General features: G+C 39.3%; 2 protein-coding genes across 7 annotated transcripts in view; one reads left to right on the top strand and one right to left on the bottom strand.

Annotated features, from left to right (window-relative positions):
- The window catches only part of LOC139763100 (histone deacetylase 8-like), a 48,072-nt gene extending 43,322 nt beyond the window's left edge, over positions 1-4,750 (top strand). For all 6 annotated transcript variants that reach the window (XM_071688743.1, XM_071688739.1, XM_071688740.1 and 3 more), the window contains one exon: positions 2,637-4,750. In XM_071688743.1, coding sequence (XP_071544844.1) covers positions 2,637-2,683 — 47 coding nt within the window. In that variant the 3' untranslated portion in view covers positions 2,684-4,750. The remainder of the gene's footprint in view (positions 1-2,636) is intronic.
- LOC139763099 (uncharacterized protein SYNPCC7002_A1628-like) lies at positions 4,744-18,888 on the bottom strand. The gene is made up of 7 exons (XM_071688737.1): positions 18,676-18,888; positions 17,200-17,373; positions 13,075-13,234; positions 9,023-9,216; positions 8,313-8,471; positions 6,850-6,961; positions 4,744-4,989 (listed from the first exon to the last, which is right to left on the bottom strand). The coding sequence occupies exons 1-7, from the start codon at positions 18,847-18,849 to the stop codon at positions 4,811-4,813; spliced, it is 1,152 nt and encodes a 383-aa protein (XP_071544838.1). The 5' UTR covers positions 18,850-18,888; the 3' UTR covers positions 4,744-4,810.
- Between the last annotated feature and the right edge of the window lie 212 nt (positions 18,889-19,100).

The following is a 19,100-nucleotide window of genomic DNA, read 5'->3' as shown; positions in this document are numbered from 1 at the left end:
CAGTCACCAGCTTCTGCAGTTTCTCACATGAATCAGCCACCAGCGCTGTATCATCAGCGAACAACAACTGACTCACTTCCCAAGCTCTCTCATCCCCAACAGACTTCATACTTGCCCCTCTTTCCAAAACTCTTGCATTCACCTCCCTAACAGCCCCATCCATAAACAAATTAAACAACCATGGAGACATCACACACCCCTGCCGCAAACCTACATTCACTGAGAACCAATCACTTTCCTCTCTTCCTACACGTACACATGCCTTACATCCTCGATAAAAACTTTTCACTGCTTCTAACAACTTGCCTCCCACACCATATATTCTTAATACCTTCCACAGAGCATCTCTATCAACTCTGTCATATGCCTTCTCCAGATCCATAAATGCTACATACAAATCCATTTGCTTTTCTAAGTATTTCTCACATACATTCTTCAAAGCAAACACCTGATCCACACATCCTCTACCACTTCTGAAACCGCACTGCTCTTCCCCAATCTGATGCTCTGTACATGCCTTCACCCTCTCAATCAATACCCTCCCATATAATTTGCCAGGAATACTCAACAAACTTATACCTCTGTAATTTGAGCACTCACTCTTATCCCCTTTGCCTTTGTACAATGGCACTATGCACGCATTCCGCCAATCCTCAGGCACCTCACCATGAGTACATACATACATTAAATAACCTTACCAACCAGTCAACCATACAGTCACCCCCTTTTTTAATAAATTCCACTGCATTACCATCCAAACCTGCTGCCTTGCCGGCTTTCATCTTCCACAAAGCTTTTACTACCTCTTCTCTGTTTACCAAATCATTTTCCCTAACCCTCGCACTTTGCACACCACCTCGACCAAAACACCCTATATCTGCCACTCTATCATCAAACACATTCAACAAACCTTCAAAATACTCACTCCATCTCCTTCTCACATCACCACTACTTGTTATCACCTCCCCATTTGCGCCCTTCACTGAAGTTCCCATTTGCTCCCTTGTCTTATGCACTTTATTTACCTCCTTCCAGAACATCTTTTTATTCTCCCTAAAATTTAATGATACTCTCTCACCCCAACTCTCATTTGCCCTTTTTTTCACCTCTTGCACCTTTCTCTTGACCTCCTGTCTCTTTCTTTTATACGTCTCCCACTCAATTTCATTTTTTCCCCTGCAAAAATCATCCAAATGCCTCTCTCTTCTCTTTCACTAATACTCTTACTTCTTCATCCCACCACTCACTACCCTTTCTAATCAACCCACCTCCCACTCTTCTCATGCCACAAGCATCTTTTGCGCAATCCATCACTGATTCCCTAAATACATCCCATTCCTCCCCCACTCCCCTTACTTCCATTGTTCTCACCTTTTTCCATTCTGTACTCAGTCTCTCCTGGTACTTCCTCACACAAGTCTCCTTCCCAAGCTCACTTACTCTCACCACCCTCTTCACCCCAACATTCACTCTTCTTTTCTGGAAACCCATACAAATCTTCACCTTAGCCTCCACAAGATAATGATCAGACATCCCTCCAGTTGCACCTCTCAGCACATTATATGTATGCATAGGTATGTGTATGTGCTTTTATGAATATACATATGGGTTGTTCTTTGTCTGTTTCCTGGCGCTAACTCGCTGACGTGGGAAAAGCCTGTCAAGGAGCATACAAAGATTGGCTGTATTTGGTAATATGCACTCTGTAGCTTTCATGTATAGAGCACCAAAATCAGAGCCCTGTCCTCAACCAAGCCCCATAGACTTTTCTGTTGTTTCTCCTGACTTATATTCCATGATTTAGCCCATTGACTGTATGGTATCCATGTATACCACTTGACTTTAGTTTACTCTTATCTTATGTGTGTTTTGTATCCTCCAGGAGGTTTAGGCCCTGATCACTCAAAGAATCGTTCACTGTCCTTCCATTTCCAGTTCAGTCTCATCCTTCCCCTTGTCCCATCCACTTTTGACACACTCTTAGTCAACCTCAATTTACTCGTCCTTTGTGTCTCTCCAAACCATTTCAGCACACCTTTTCATCTCTATAATACTTGCTGTTCTACGAATGATAGCTCTCTCTTACTTTTTTCAAGTCAACCCTGCTTATAGCTCATGTTGCCCTCAAGCATTACCTTTCCAATACATCCACCCTCTCCCCTACTTTTTTTATGTAGGGCCCAAGCCTTGCATGTATACAACACTTTCAGGACTCCTATACCATCAGACATATCCATTTTGCCCTCACAGAGACTCCTATAACATCAGACATATCCATTTTGCCCTCAAAGACGGTGACCTCCCTTTTCTCACATTCCTTATTGCACCCAGAACCTTAAGACACGCCCACCTCCCCCTTCTCACCCACCCGGTGGCTTTAGTTCCTGTATTTCTAGCTACTGTTGTACTCATTTCCACACATCTAGAACACTCCCTTTCTTCACTGTTTTTCCATTCACTCACACTCCAACCAACCTGTCTCTCTCTTCAACTACACTTATTAACCGTACTTTATTCAGTTGAACTAACAACTTTTCCCCACACATTTTCTGAAGCTCAGACACCAGCTGAGTGTGTTTTTGGGTTTATAGATTATTGTATTGACTCCACATTAATATGCGTCTTTTCTTTTTCAGGAAATATTGATAAATTGGCAGAACTACTGAGAAAAGTGGCTTCATAAGTTTTTAGAGCTTTATCCTCTCCCCATTTTTCTTTTTCTTTTCTTTTAATTTTATCATTTAGAACAAGTTCTCAGAATCAAAGTCATCCAAGGATGCTTTCATCAACAGACTAAAATAATTTTTTGGTTTTAGGCAAATATCATTTTATTACATGTACTTTTTAAGTGATGAGTGTAATATAAGAGTGTGGTTGTTTTAATGTATTATATGTTTTAAGATTCAATGTGTTTCAGGGGTCTGATGATCCAGGAAGCTCTTGTTTTATGATGGTATACAATTTACTTTATGTTTTAGATGTCAGATATTTTATGCTATTATTGACTTTTTGACTAGTGGTGAAACATTGGCACCAAACGGAAATGGTAAAGAGAAGAGGCATGTAGATGCAAGGAAAGGCAGTTAGGCATCAGATAAGAGTCAGTTATGGGTGTGCTCATTAGCAAACATTAGGTACTGATAGATTAGAATGAAATGTTTTATCTTTATGTTCATGTAAATCATATTGAAAAAAAAAAAAGAAACGACTAAACATGAAGCAGAATGAACTAAATAACCTAGAAGCCTGTTGAGTATATCACTTATTACCATATTTTTGGATGTAGGATGGGTTGTGGTGCATAAGACGAGCAAATGGATAGGTATGTTTGTTTGTCTCTGTGCATTAAAAGTTGAAGGGACAGGAAATTTTCTAGCAAACATCTACAGTTTCTCTCCCAAATCTGCTGCCAGTGTAGTATCATCAGCATACAACCTACTCTCCAGGCTCTTATTCCCCACAGACTGCATATTTGCCTTTCTCTCTCCAAGACTCTCACATTTACTTATACATATATATATATTTATACATATATATATACTTATACATATATATATACTCATATATTGGGTGAGAGAGTATCAGTAAACTTCAGAAACAATAAGAATGGTTTGGAAGGAGGTGAGTTATGTGAGGAAAACAAGAAAGCACATGGGAGGGATTGTGAAGGATGCAGATAGAGATGTGGTTACAGGCAAAAAATGGGTGAACCAGAGGTAAAATTATATGAAGGCAGATGTTATGTGTTTGGGATGAGGTGGCATATAAAGTGAAAGAATCCTGGTGACTGATATTCTGAAAAGAAAGAGGTTGGTGAGAGCCTTGCACAAGTTAGGTATGGCAAGGTGGCAGGATTGGATGGGATTGCAGTTGAGTTTCTCAAGAAACAGGGATGACATTGCTGTTGTTAGGTTAGTCAAGTTGTTCAACATCTGTATGGCCCATGGTATAAAGGCATGTTGGACCAAAGGGAATGCTTGAATTACAGAGGCATAAGTTTGTTGCATGTACTTAGGTGTATGGGAGGGTGGCTATTGATAGAGATGTACTATACGAAGAATCTGATAGTTACTTTAGGAGAGGTAGAGGATATGTAGAGCAGATGTTTTTCTAAAGAAATTGTGAGAAATACTCAGAGAAATAGGGTGAATTGTATATGGCATTTACGAATCTTGAGAAAGGTTGTGATGGGGTGAAATGCTTTCTGGAAGGTGAGGTAAATGCTAAATTGATAAATGGAGTGAGGAATTTTTACAAGAAAGTATGACATGTAGGAAGGGAGGAGGATGAGAGGTTCTTTGTGAAGGTGGGTATGCATCAAGGATGTGTGATGTCACTGGGGTTGTTTAAACTGTTCATGGGGGGTGGTAAAGAAGGCAAATTCAGAGTACATGGTTCTGGTGACAGAACTGAAAGAGACTCCTGAATTTGGTAACAGTTTGGGAGAATGTGGGAATGAAGAGAGTTGATTAATGTGACGTGCAGCAGGGGTATAAGACATGATGATTTGAGCACTATCACTTAAGCTCATTTCTCACTTTAACATGCTGGACATGGATGTACTCTGCGTATGAGTGAATTGAGGTACTATATGCTCTTGACCCTTCCCTTACACTCAAAAATTGAATTACTGATAATGAAATTATATAGCATGAAGGTGGAAAGTTTAAACTAAAAGTAATTACTTTCTAATCTTTTCAAAACATACCATGATTTGTATCGTTCATCAGAAATAAAATTCACTTTGTGGTTTTGCTTTTTATTTTGTTTTGTCATTTACAAAAGTGTGGTTTTATGATTTTGAATAGTGTTAAAATGTTTGGCTGACTTCAAGATAAATGTTCCATATTTCCTGAGCAGCACGGTGAATTATGGTATGTCGTGCAGAAAGTTCCATGATGTCATCATAACCTCCGCCAATCACAGTTGCAATAGGAATACCACAGCATATAGCTGATTTCAGGACATACGTATCCCTCTTGAGTAGCCCTGTTAGGAAATTATGATTATATATCTAGTTTATTTGTTACATAAGCTGAATGCATAGAAGAGTAAACCGTGTGTGTGAGCAGGAAGTAATGTGGGTGAGTGGTTCTCGTTGAAGGTTGGTTTGCACCAAGGTAGTATAATGTCATAGTGGCTGTTTAATCTGTTTTTAGGCAGGGATGCAAAAGAAGATGTAATGAACTTTAAATGGTTGTCAACACTATGCCTGTAGCATCCAACCTGCACCCTTCATTGCCCTGAATGGTTTATTATTTTCGTTCAACACAACTTCAACTTTACTGGGCATCACACGTGACACACACATGGCATGACATTAGTGTTATATCTGGATAACAAAAAGAATCCCATGGTGTCATCTACAAACAATTCATCAGCTCCACCCTAAGCTGTGCCTTGTCATCTGTCCTTTTTAAAGCATATATAAAAAAAGCTGTAAACAACATAAAACAAAGCATTCAATTCAAAATTAATAATAGCCTGCTCATTTGACATTACCAATGAAATCACATGATTATGCATTTAAATATCAGTAATCCAGTGTACTGCTTAAAGATACTAAACCTGATATTCATGAAGTTATATAATGATTATTACATCTGAATTGTTTACATATTTATAATATTTTTTGGCTGTATGCTGCCAAATGGTCCTAAAGGTGATTTACTCATATAATGTCAAAATCCATGATGGATAACCAATTTTTTTTTTGCACAATGTAGTGGCTTTGCAAGAAAATTTCCTTGCTTTAAACAAATGATGAAGTCTTAGGCACACCAAAGCAGAGACATCTTGCATGGAGGCCATTTGAGAGACTGAGCAGAGACCAACAACAGACACGTCTCTCATGGAGGCCAAGTGAGAGACTAAGGGCACATCAAGAGCAGAGACAAAGAAAGGAAATGTCTCACTCAAGGCTAAGCTAGCAACTTTGAACACTAAAAATGAGCTGCTAGCACACAAGAACTGTATACAAGAGTTTAAGGAGCAGCAGAGACAAGATAAGAGCCTTTATGATATTTTCTGGATGTATGCTGCCAAATGGTTGTAAAGTTGATTAACTCTATACATGATATAATCAAAATCCATGAGGGATAAAAAATTATGCAAAAACACTGCATTTTCAAGAAAATTTCCTTGTATTTAACATCTAATGAAGTTTACTTTAATTTAAATATTACTCAAAAATTTAACTGAGTACAGGTAATCAAGATGAATATTTTTGGCAGAGATACTGTATGAACACATGCACAGAGTGAGAAAATAAGAAATCCAAGGCTTGAAAACTTGTACTGAAGACGTAAACGAAAAGAGGAGAGTATTGGGAAATTACAAAGTGTATCTATATTCTATAAGAAGGTCAAGGCCCACAGGAGACACAGGGCACTGTCCTTAGTTATTAGACGAAAGAGAAATCAGTAAAAAGGAATGTGAGATACTGTACTTCATTACTTGGGGTATAAAAGGTGGTTAAAGTGGAGAAATATAGAAAAAGAGGAGTCTAGTAAATATAATTTACACTGACCTATCTTAATGTACAAAAAGTTGTACTAGATGCAGGAAGATAAGAGCATGTAGCAGACTACTTAGAGAACAAACATTATGTGTGTAGAAAACATTTACAACTGACCAAGACTTTGAGAAAAATATTTGTTATCAGATATTTGCTCTTGACCACCTTACACACTTGCATAAGTATTTAAGCTAAGCTAAAGCAACTGTGATGACAAATTGAAATATGTTATCCAAACATTCGGTTCTGCATAATGTAATTCTTTGTAGTTATCTGACACTTACCATAAATATGCCTGATTGAAAATAGAGAAAAAGTTGTTAGACACTCACCCTTATCACTTAGTTTTAACTTGCCCAGTTGATCTTTGTGATGAGGATCCACACCAGCATCATAGAGGATAATATCTGGATGAAAGCTGTCTAGAACAGCTGGGAGATAATCCAGTAGATAATACCAAGTATTAGCTTAAACGTAATTATATGACTACATATGAACAGATTTGTGTAGAGCAAATCCTTTAGGGGCTTGACTGTGGATGGTGATCATTGGATTTGTTACATTATATGACAGTTGGAGATTGGATGTGTGTAAATAAGGCCATTGTTTGTTTATTCCTGTTACCTTGCTGAAGTGGTAAAGGCAATTAAGTATGAATAATTTTGATCATATAATGACGGAACCCCTTTTACAGGCTCTGCAGCTTCATGGCAGTGCTAGAATTGCAGCAGGAAAAAATGGCTCCTTTAGACTGAGTTCTTTGACAAGATTGTACTCCTTTTATGTCCACTAGCAATAATATAATCTTGCTGAAAGTGACTGCAGGCAGCCTAGTAACATGCCCAATTTTCCTACCCCAGGTGGTGCTGAATGAGGTTACACCTGCTACTGAAAAGTCACCTTTGGTAAGTTTGCATCACTCTCATTGGACATAATGAGTACAATCTTGTCAAAGGACTTCTAACTATGAATGAGTTTATTTTCTTGCTAATGAGTACAGTGCAGTCTTAGACTAAGAGTCTTGTAAAAGGGGTTCTTGAGTAATATGACATGATATATATATTTATTTATTATACTTGATCACTGTTTCCCATGTTAGATATCTGGGAGTGGACATGGCAACAAATGGAAGTGGAAGCAAGTTACAGGGTGGGGGAGGGCATGAAGGTTCTGAGAGCACCGAAGGATGTGTGGAAGGAGAGAATGTTATCTGGAAGGACAAAAATGGGCATTTGAAGGAATAGTAGTCCCAGCAACATTATATGTATGTGTGGCATGAGCTCTGGATAAACCTGTGCAGAGTAGGCTGGATGTGTTGGAAATATATTTGAGGACAATATGTGGTGTGAGGTGGTTTGATCGAGTAAGTAATGAAAGAGATGTAATAAAGAGATGTGTGGTAATATAAAGAGTGTGGTTGAGAGAGCTGAAGATGTGCTGAAATGGTTTGGACATATGGAGGGAATGAGTAAAGGTTGACAAAGAGGATATATGAGTCAGAATTGGAGGGAACAAGGAGGATGGGGAGACCAAATTGAAGATCGAAGGATGGATTGAAAAAGATTTTGACTGAACAGCAGGAAAGTGTGCATGTAATAGAGTGAACCGGAATGACATGGTATACTGGGGTCAACGTGCTATCAATGGACCGAACCAGGGTATGTGAAGTATCTGGGGTAAACCAGAGAAAGGTCTGTGGTGTGGCTGGTTGTGGATAGGGAGCTGTGGTTTAGGTGCATTACACATGACAGCTAGTTAAGATCTACGTAATAGAATAAGAAATAGCATTACTTACTGACAGAATTTTTATGTATTCATTGTCACCAATGCCAGTTTGCAGCCCAACATCTAAATCACTCTTTTGTTTACGAAGGGGGAAGTTATTTTGGCAGTGAAAAGATAAAGTAAAAATATCTGGACGATCTTGGAATACACTAAATGCGGTACCATCCCCCTGAGAATAAATAAGCTAAATATTATTTTTGAGAATGAAAAAGAAAAAAGTTGTAAATGGCAAGCATAGGTTTCAGTATATCACTCATGACAGTTACAGTGTGGATATGTTCAAATGAGGTTGTTCATTTGTTCCTGATACAACCTCACAAAGGAAGGTGAAGCAATTAGGTATAAAACCCTGTTTTTTATTGACAACTTATCAGCTGGAAATAAATACATTACATCACCTCTTAAGTCTTTCTCACTAAATCTACAATTTCCATGTTCCTTACCTTAATATTACCCCAAAAGGACCTAAATGTCATTATGATACTTCTCTTGACATGATTCTGTTACATTCCATTTACACAGTCACACTACACCTTATGTAATGTAACTCCATTTGATTTATTAGCTATACTCTTACACTGCCGTTCTTTGATCCTTCAAACATTCTATTCATTCTCACTCATTCTGTTTATAACTTTATCAAGATACAAAATTTCATGACTTCCTTCCATGTGAACATTGCAGTGTAGATTTTCTCAGTACAAATAAGACCATTCATACCTGATGAACGTCCAAGTCAACAATCAATACTTTGGTAGCTAAGCCACAATGAATGAGGTTATGTGCAGCAACAGCAAGATCATTTATCAGACAATAGCCAGAGCCATGCCCAGGAAATGCATGATGAGTGCCTCCTCCTGTGCTGCATGCTAAGCCTCGCTCCAAGCACAGCTTCGCTGCTAGGATTGTTCCACCTGTAATGAACGTGAATAAGAGCAAGGTTATTAGGTACAGTAGGGTTGAGGGACAAGTTAATTGGGAGGTAAGTTTGAATGGAGAAAAACTGGAGGAAGTGAAGTGTTTTAGATATCTGAAAGCGGATTTGGCAGCGGATGGAACCTGGAAGTGGAAGTGAATCATAGGGTGGGGGAGGGGGCAAAAGTTCTGGGAGCATTGAAAAATGTGTGGAAGTCGAGAACGTTATCTTGGAAAGCAAAAATGGGCATGTTTGAAGGAATAGTGGTACCAATAATGTTATATGGTTGCGAAGCATGGGCTATAGATAGAGTCATGCGGAGGAGGGTGGATGTGCTGGAAATGAGATGTTTGATGACAATATGTGGTGTGAGGTGGTTTGATTGAGTAAGTAATGAAAGGGTAAGAGAGAGGTCTGGTAATAAAAAGAGTGTGGTCGAGAAAGCAGAAGAGGGTGTTTTGAAATGGTTTGGTCACATGGATAGAATGAGTGAGAAAAGATTGACCAAGAGGATATATGTGTCAGAGGTGGAGGGAATGAGAAGTGGGAGACCATATTGGAGGTGGAAAGATGGAGTGAAAAAGATTTTGAGTGATTGGGGCCTGAACATGCAGGAGGGTGAAAGGCATGCAAGGAATAGAGTGAATTGGAATGATTTGGTATACCGGGGTCGAAGTGCTGTCATGGATTGAACCAGGGTATGTGAAGTGTTTGGGGTAAATCATGGAAAGTTTTGTGGGGCCTGGATGTGGAAAGGGAGCTGTGGTTTCAGTGCATTATTCATGACAGCTACATACTGAGTGTAAACGAATATGGGCGTTGTTGTCTTTTCCTAGCGCTGCCTCACGCACATGCGGGAGGAGGGGGTTTTCATTTCATGTGTGATGGGGTGGCAACGGGAATGAATAAGGGCAGACAGTATGAATTATGTACATGTGTATATATGTATATGTCTGTGTGTGTGTATTTATTTTTATTTATTTTGCTTTGTCGCTGTCTCCCGCATTTGCAAGGTAGCGCAAGGAAACAGACGAAAGAAATGGCCCAACCCACCCCCATACACATGTATATACATACACGTCCACACACGCAAATATACATACCTATACATCTCAATGTACACATATTTATACACACACAGACACATACATATATACCCATGCACACAATTCACACTGTCTGCCTTTATTCAATCCCATCGCCACCTCGCCGCACATGGAATACCATCCCCCTCCCCCCCTCATGTGTGCGAGGTAGCACTAGGAAAAGACAAACAAAGGCCCCATTCGTTCACACTCAGTCTCTAGCTGTCATGCAATAATGCCCAAAACCACAGCTCCCTTTCCACATCCAGGCACCACACAACTTTCCATGGTTTACCCCAGATGCTTCATATGCCCTCACTCAATCCACTGACAGCACGTCAATCCCGGTATACCACATCGATCCAATTCACTCTATTCCTTGCCCGCCTTTCACCCTCCTGCATGTTCAGGCCCTGATCACTCAAAATCTTTTTCACTCCCACTTCTCCTCGTTCCCGCCACCTCCGACACATATATCCTCTTGGTCAATCTTTCCTCACTCATTCTCTCCATGTGCCCAAACCATTTCAAAACACCCTCTTCTGCTCTCTCAACCACGCTCTTTTTATTTCCACACATCTCTCTTACCCTTAAATTACTTACTCGATCAAACCACCTCACACCACACATTGTCCTCAAACATCTCATTTCCAGCACATCCACCCTCCTGCGCACAACTCTATCCATAGCCCATGCCTCGCAACCATAAAACATTGTTGGAACCACTATTCCTTCAAACATACCCATTTTTGCTTTCCGACATAATGTTCTTGACTTCCACACATTCTTCAAGGCTCCCAGGATTTTCGCCCCCTCCCCCACCCTATGATTCACTTCCGCTTCCATGGTTCCATCCGCTGCCAGATCCACTCCCAGATATCTAAAACACTTTACTTCCTCCAGTTTTTCTCCATTCAAACTTACCTCCCAATTGACTTGACCCTCAACCCTACTGTACCTAATAACCTTGCTCTTATTCACATTTACTCTTAACTTTCGTCTTTCACACACTTTACCAAACTCAGTCACCAGCTTCTGCAATTTCTCACATGAATCAGCCACCAGCACTGTATCATCAGCGAACAACAACTGACTCACTTCCCAAGCTTTCTCATCCCCAACAGACTTCATACTTGCCCCTCTTTCCAAAACTCTTGCAATCACCTCCCTAACAACCCCATCCATAAACAAATTAAACAACCATGGAGACATCACACACCCCTGCCGCAAACCTACATTCACTGAGAACCAATCACTTTCCTCTCTTCCTACACGTACACATGCCTTACATCCTCGATAAAAACTTTTCACTGCTTCTAACAACTTGCCTCCAACACCATATATTCTTAATACCTTCCACAGAGCATCTCTATCAACTCTATCATATGCCTTCTCCAGATCCATAAATGCTACATTCAAATCCATTTGCTTTTCTAAGTATTTCTCACATACATTCTTCAAAGCAAACACCTGATCCACACATCCTCTACCACTTCTGAAACCACACTGCTCTTCCCCAATCTGATGCTCTGTACATGCCTTCACCCTCTCAATCAATACCCTCCCATATAATTTACCAGGAATACTCAACAAACTTATACCTCTGTAATTTGAGCACTCACTCTTATCCCCTTTGCCTTTGTACAATGGCACTATGCACGCTTTTCGCCAATCCTGAGGCACCTCACCATGAGTCATACATACATTAAATAACCTTACCAACCAGTCAACAATACAGTCACCCCCTTTTTTAATAGATTCCACTGCAATACCATCCAAACCTGCTGCCTTGCCGGCTTTCATCTTCCGCAAAGCTTTTACTACCTCTTCTCTGTTTACCAAATCATTTTCCCTATCCGTCTCACTTTGCACACCACCTCGACCAAAACACCCTATATCTGCTACTCTATCATCAAACACATTCAACAAACCTTCAAAATACTCACTCCATCTCCTTCTCACATCACCACTACTTGTTATCACCTCCCCATTAGCGCCCTTCACTGAAGTTCCCATTTGCTCCCTTGTCTTACGCACTTTATTTACCTCCTTCCAGAACATCTTTTTATTCTCCCTAAAATTTAATGATACTCTCTCACCCCAACTCTCATTTGCCCTCTTTTTCACCTCTTGCACCTTTCTCTTGACCTCCTGTCTCTTTCTTTTATACACTGTATACATTGAGATGTATAGGTATGTATATGTGAGTGTGTGGACGTGTATGTATATACATGTGTATGTGGGTGGGTTGGGCCATTCTTTTGTCTGTTTCCTTGTGCTACCTTGTTAATGTGGGAGACAGCGACAAAGTATAATAATAAAAAAATAAAAATATCAGTAAAGATAAGCTAACTTAATTCATTTTGTCTATAATCAGTTTCTGCATGACTTGACAAAAAATGGAAAAAGAATAACCTGCAGTAACAAGCACATTATTTATTGATTTCTCCCCAAATGGAGTGAACTTTTAAGACTGTTACAATATTTTTCAAGCTGTATAATACCTTAATATGTATATAATTGTCTTAAGTTTCTACCTTTGTAGGTAATTATTATAATGATGTTAACATTGCTTTCAAAATACGGTCTTGGTGACATAGTTAATCAATACATAATTCTTTGATATGAAAGTCAGATCTATTTCTCATTTATAGTATGTTGCAAGTAATTTTGCCCTGAATCATTCCTAACACACTTCCGGACACAAAAGACATACAGAAACCTCATTGCTGTAATCATACTCACAAAATTATTTGTAATGCATTTCTAACCTGTCTCATATCTGACACGGCTGGCCAACCCCCGGGTCCACTCAAATCCTGTTATTCGCTGCTCTTCACGAGATGTTTGACCGTCAAAAAAATTTTTTACGTAACATTTTGAATGTACAGATGCAGTAACTTCTTGACTTACTTGCTGGGGATATATTACCTAATAATGAAAAAGAAAAAGTGTAAATTTATTGATATTTTATCTCTGGTTACTGTTTTACATTGAATATTACAAGAAGTGATAGGAAACAAAATAATTATGCAGGGACACTTTAATCATCCCTGGGGATAGGGGAGAAAGAATACTTCCCATGTATTCCCTGCGTGTCGTAGAAGGCGACTAAAAGGGAAGGGAGCTAGGGGCTGGAAATCCTCCCCTCTCATTTTTAATTTTCCAAAAAAAGGAACAGAGAAGGGGGCCAAGTGAGGAGATTCAGTCAAAGGCTCAGTCTTCTGTTCTTAACACTACCTCACTAATGCGGGATTTGGCGAATAGTATGAAAGAAAAAAAAAAAATATATATATATATATATATATATATATATATATATATAGGGAGGTTTAGGGAGAATGATTTGGTTAACAGAGAAGAGGTAGTAAAAGCTTTGTGGAAGATGAAAGCCGGCAAGGCAGCGGGTTTGGATGGTATTGCAGTGGAATTTATCAAAAAAGGGGGTGACTGTATTGTTGACTGGTTGGTAAGGTTATTTAATGTATATATAACTCATGGATTTGTATGTAGCATTTATGGATCTGGAGAAGGCATATGATAGAGTTGATAGAGATGCTCTGTGGAAGGTATTAAGAATATATGGTGTGGGAGGCAAGTTGTTAGAAGCAGTGAAAAGTTTTTATCAAGGATGTAAGGCATGTGTATGTGTAGGAAGAGAGGAAAGTGATTGGTTCTCAGTGAATGTAGGTTTGCGGCAGGGGTGTGTGATGTCTCCATGGTTGTTTAATTTGTTTATGGATGGGGTTGTTAGGGAGGTGAATGCAAGAGTTTTGGAAAGAGGGGCAAGTATGAAGTCTGTTGGGGATGAGAAAGCTTGGGAAGTGAGTCAGTTGTTGTTCGCTGATGATACAGCACTGGTGGCTGATTCATGTGAGAAACTGCAGAAGCTGGTGACTGAGTTTGGTAAAGTGTGTGAAAGAAGAAAGTTAAGAGTAAATGTGAATAAGAGCAAGGTTATTAGGTACAGTAGGGTTGAGGGTCAAGTCAATTGGGAGGTGAGTTTGAATGGAGAAAAACTGGAGGAAGTGAAGTGTTTTAGATATCTGGGAGTGGATCTGGCAGCGGATGGAACCATGGAAGCGGAAGTGGATCATAGGGTGGGGGAGGGGGCGAAAATTCTGGGAGCCTTGAAGAATGTGTGGAAGTCGAGAACATTATCTCGGAAAGCAAAAATGGGTATGTTTGAAGGAATAGTGGTTCCAACAATGTTGTTATGGTTGCGAGGCGTGGACTATGGATAGAGTTGTGCGCAGGAGGATGGATGTGCTGGAAATGAGATGTTTGAGGACAATGTGTGGTGTGAGGTGGTTTGATCGAGTAAGTAACGTAAGGGTAAGAGAGATGTGTGGAAATAAAAAAGCGTGGTTGAGAGAGCAGAAGAGGGTGTTTTGAAATGGTTTGGTCACATGGAGAGAATGAGTGAGAAAAGATTGACCAAGAGGATATATGTGTCGGAGGTGGAGGGAACGAGGAGAAGAGGGAGACCAAATTGGAGGTGGAAAGATGGAGTGAAAAAGATTTTGTGTGATCGGGGCCTGAACATGCAGGAGGGTGAAAGGAGGGCAAAGAATAGAGTGAATTGGAGCGATGTGGTATACCGGGGTTGACGTGCTGTCAGTGGATTGAATCAAGGCATGTGTATGGGGGTGGGTTGGGCCATTTCTTTCGTCTGTTTCCTTGCGCTACCTCGCAAACGCGGGAGACAGCGACAAAGCAAAAAAAAAAAAAAAAAAAAAAAAAATAAACTCATGGTGAGGTGCCCGAGGATTGGTGGAATGCTTGCATAGTGCCATTGTACAAAGGCAAAGGGGATAAGAGTGAGTGCTCAAATTACAGAGGTATAAGTTTGTTGAGTATTCCTGGCAAATTATACGAGAGGGTATTGATTGAGAGGGTGAAGGCATGTACAGAGCATCAGATTGGGGAAGAGCAGTGTGGTTTCAGAAGTGGTAGAGGATGTGTGGATCAGGTGTTTGCTTTGAAAAATGTATGTGAGAAATACTTAGAAAAACAAATGGCTTTGTATGTAGCATTTATGGATCTGGAGAAGGCATATGATAGAGATGCTCTGTGGAAGGTATTAAGAATATATGGTGTGGGAGGCAAGTTGTTAGAAGCACTGAAAAGTTTTTATCAAGGATTTAAGGCATAAGTACGTGTAGGAAGAGAGGAAAGTGATTGGTTCTCAGTGAATGTTGGTTTGTTGCAGGGGTGCATGATGTCTCCATGGTTGTTTAATTTGTTTATGGATGGGGTTGTTAGGGAGGTGAATGCAAGAGTTTTGGAAAGAGGGGCAAGTATGCAGTCTGTTCTGGATGAGAGAGCTTGGTAAGTGAGTCAGTTGTTCGCTAATGATACAGTGCTGGTGGCTGATTCGGGTGAGAAATTGCAGAAGCTGGTGACTGAGTTTGGTAAAGTGTGTGAAAGAATAAAGCTGAGAGTAAATGTGAATAAGAGCAAGGTTATTAGGTACAGTAGGGTTGAGGGACAAGCCAATTGGGAGGTAAGTTTGAATGGAGAAAAACTGGAGGAAATGAAGTGTTTTAGATATCTGGGAGTGGATTTGGCAGCAGATGGAACCATGGAAGCAGAGGTGAATCATAGGGTGGGGGAGGGGGCGAAAGTTCTGGGTGCGTTGAAGAATGTGTGTAAGTCGAGAACGTTATCTTGGAAAGCAAAAATGGGTGTTTGAAGGAATAGTGGTTCCAACAATGTTATATGGTTGCGAGGCACGGGCTATAGATAGAGTTGTGCAGAGGAGGGTGGATGTGCTGGAAATGGGATGTTTGAGGACAATATGTGGTTTGATCGAGTAAGTAATGAAAGGGTAAGAGAGATGTGTGGTATTAAAAAGAGTGTGGTTGAGAGAGCAGAAGAGGGTGTTTTGAAATGGTTTGGTTACATGGAGAAAATGAGTGAGGAAAGATTGACAAAGAGTATATATATGTCAGAGGTGGAGGGAACGAGGAGAAGTGGGAGACCAAATTGGAGGTGGAGAGATGGAGTGAAAAAGATTTTGAGTGATCGGGGCCTGAACATGCAGGAGGGTGAAAGGCATGCAAGGAATAGAGTAAATTGGAATGATGTGGTACATCGGGGTCGATGTGCTGTCAATGGATTGAACCAAGGCATGTGAAGCGTCTGGGGTAAACCATGGAAAGTTCTGTGGGGCCTGGATGTGGAAAGAGAGCTGTGGTTTTGGTGCATTATACATGACAGCTAAAGACTGAGTGTGAACGAATGTGGCCTTTGTTGTCTTTTCCTAGCACTACCTCGCGCACATGCGGGGGGAGGGGATTTTCATTTCATGTGTGGCGGGAGGGCAACGGGAATGAATAAGGGCAGACAGTATGAATTATGTACATGTGTATATATGTATATGTCTGTGTGTGTATATGTATGTATACGTTGAGATGTATAGGTATGTATATGTGCGTGTGTGGACATTTATGTATATACACGTGTATGTGGGAGGGTTGGGCCATTCGTTCATCTGTTTCCTTACGCTACCTATATCCTTTACAAAAAACCATAAAGCTTTCCACACAACTCGGACATTACACCCCAGTGTTATGGGAAGTTTGCCTTTCGTTCCCAAAGAGGGTAGTCTTTATCATTTCCCTTGCTCAGTGGTTAACGTTTATTACAAGAAAAGCTAGTAAGAAAACATATTAATATAAACCTCACTTCTTTTCAGATATTGTTGGAGATACAGAAAACTTATTTAAAGATACTGTTGGAGATACAGAAAACTGTTAAGCAGCATTACATGACAATTATCAAAATATAATAATCTGTTAAGAGAGTATTCTAAACAGCTCTTCTATGAAAGTTTCTTTCTAACATTAGTAAAAACATTTAATTTCAAATTCACAATATAAGCTAATACATACCTGTTTACCTTTATTAATTACACCATCCTTTAAGAGAATTTGATACAGGTGATGGAACTTCATCATCTTGAAACGATGATTAGCTGGTAAAGGACATACATAACCCTCATGGTGAACAATTGGCAAGCCTGACAGGCTCTGAGCCTGCCTCCAGTCATCTTCAGAAAGATGGTCCTGTTGAATATGTCATATCTTATACGGAAATGCAAAATACTGGACTAAGTTTTAATGCATCTGCAGTTAAAGTAACACTACCAAAATTCAATGCCACTAATGAGTGATTTGGTGCACTTCCCTAGTCTTTCACCAACCTGCACAATGTAGTTCAATGGCATATCAAGAGGAAGTTGGTTTAAGGTAGTTTCCATAAGCAAGGAAGAATGTTAGTTAAGAATGAGAAAATGCTGAGGGAAACAGAAAATTATATAAACCATACAGAACAAAGGACATACTTGAGTAATCTGGAAATGGGGGAAAGTAATAAACAGTGGTCAGTTCCGGAGTTATCCACTCATGATTGAGGATGAACATTATTCCCTGCTACCAACAACTTACACTTGTGATGCCATCTGCCTCCATCTGCCTGCCACTGTACCCATGACAGCCATAATTATGATTGGCAAATTCAGGACATGATGTGCTTTCCAAAACTAGATATGCTTCATTCATATGTTATCTATTTTTTCTTTTTCATAATTACTCCTGTTAATTTTTTTGTTACTTAAGATTGCTGATCCAGTAAATGACGTTTTACCTAAACAAAGTCTTAATTAGAAAGAGTAATATTTTTCTTGTACACTGGAGGGACATCAAAAAAAGTCAGTTGTGTGAGGAGGGGATTGAATATCAGTACAAAAATGCCAAGGTGAGTATGATTAACGTCCACCGAACATTAGTCATATAAAAGTAAAATAAGGAGCAGCATATCTTTAGACTTGCTGAACTTAGTAATTTCTTTTAATTACATTAAATATCTCAGTGTCATTAATCTGTCATTAATTCTAACACTTTTTCGTCTCCTATGAAAACAATATGTCCCCAGTGAAGCTGGGAATGTAAATAATACAATTCATAGTTTTCATGAAGTGCTCCGAATAAGTTTGCCTAAAATATCTGTACACTTCCAGCGTTTTCAGTACAAGTCTAGTTTAGCTCTGCATCGCTTCTGCCTCTGCATATTAATTTTTTTTCTGCAGTGTCAATGTAATATTTTGAGAATACATAACCAGGTATGGAGAATAATGGATATTGTTATATATACATATGGCAATAGTAAGATTTACCTTTTGTACATAGGGACCAGGTAATAGTTATAGTGTCCCTGTTAGGGCATTATCGTTACATATGTCTACTCTGTGTGATGACTGTATATTGAGTAAATGTTGTCTTAAATGCAGATTTATTTAAAACAGTATAATCAAATTTTTCATTTGTGGTGTCATTAATGTATCTAATTACACTTCATAATGAACATACCCGTATTTTATGATATAAACGCTGGTTACTCGTTGGTAGTGTAAATCTCAAGAAATCTAACGTCAAATATATATTTCGTCCAGTTATGTGAGGTCGCATTTCCAGCTTTAACGCCGATATTACACAACAGTGTAAATTAAAAGTATGACTATAATAAGGGTGACATTCATTCATACACGGAGTCAAAGACTGAAGAGTTGGGGTGATTGTTTAAGGTAACTCAGTAAATATAATGGGAAACCTGAGAGTTTCATAGTTTATTACTAAACATTGCTTTTTATGAAGCTTAAGCCAGAGCCAAATCATAATTTGGGACGATGTGTTTACAATTAAAGTGCTGAAACTAAAATGGTAACTCAGTTGCCGAGATGAATTATTAATTATTTTCGATATATATATATATATATATATATATATATATATAA

The sequence above is a fragment of the Panulirus ornatus genome, chromosome 46 (genome assembly GCF_036320965.1).
Source record: "Panulirus ornatus isolate Po-2019 chromosome 46, ASM3632096v1, whole genome shotgun sequence".
In the NCBI taxonomy this organism is placed as follows: Eukaryota; Metazoa; Arthropoda; class Malacostraca; order Decapoda; family Palinuridae; genus Panulirus; species Panulirus ornatus.
Note: the sequence above shows the minus strand (reverse complement) of the source record. Positions and strands in the feature narration are given on the sequence as shown.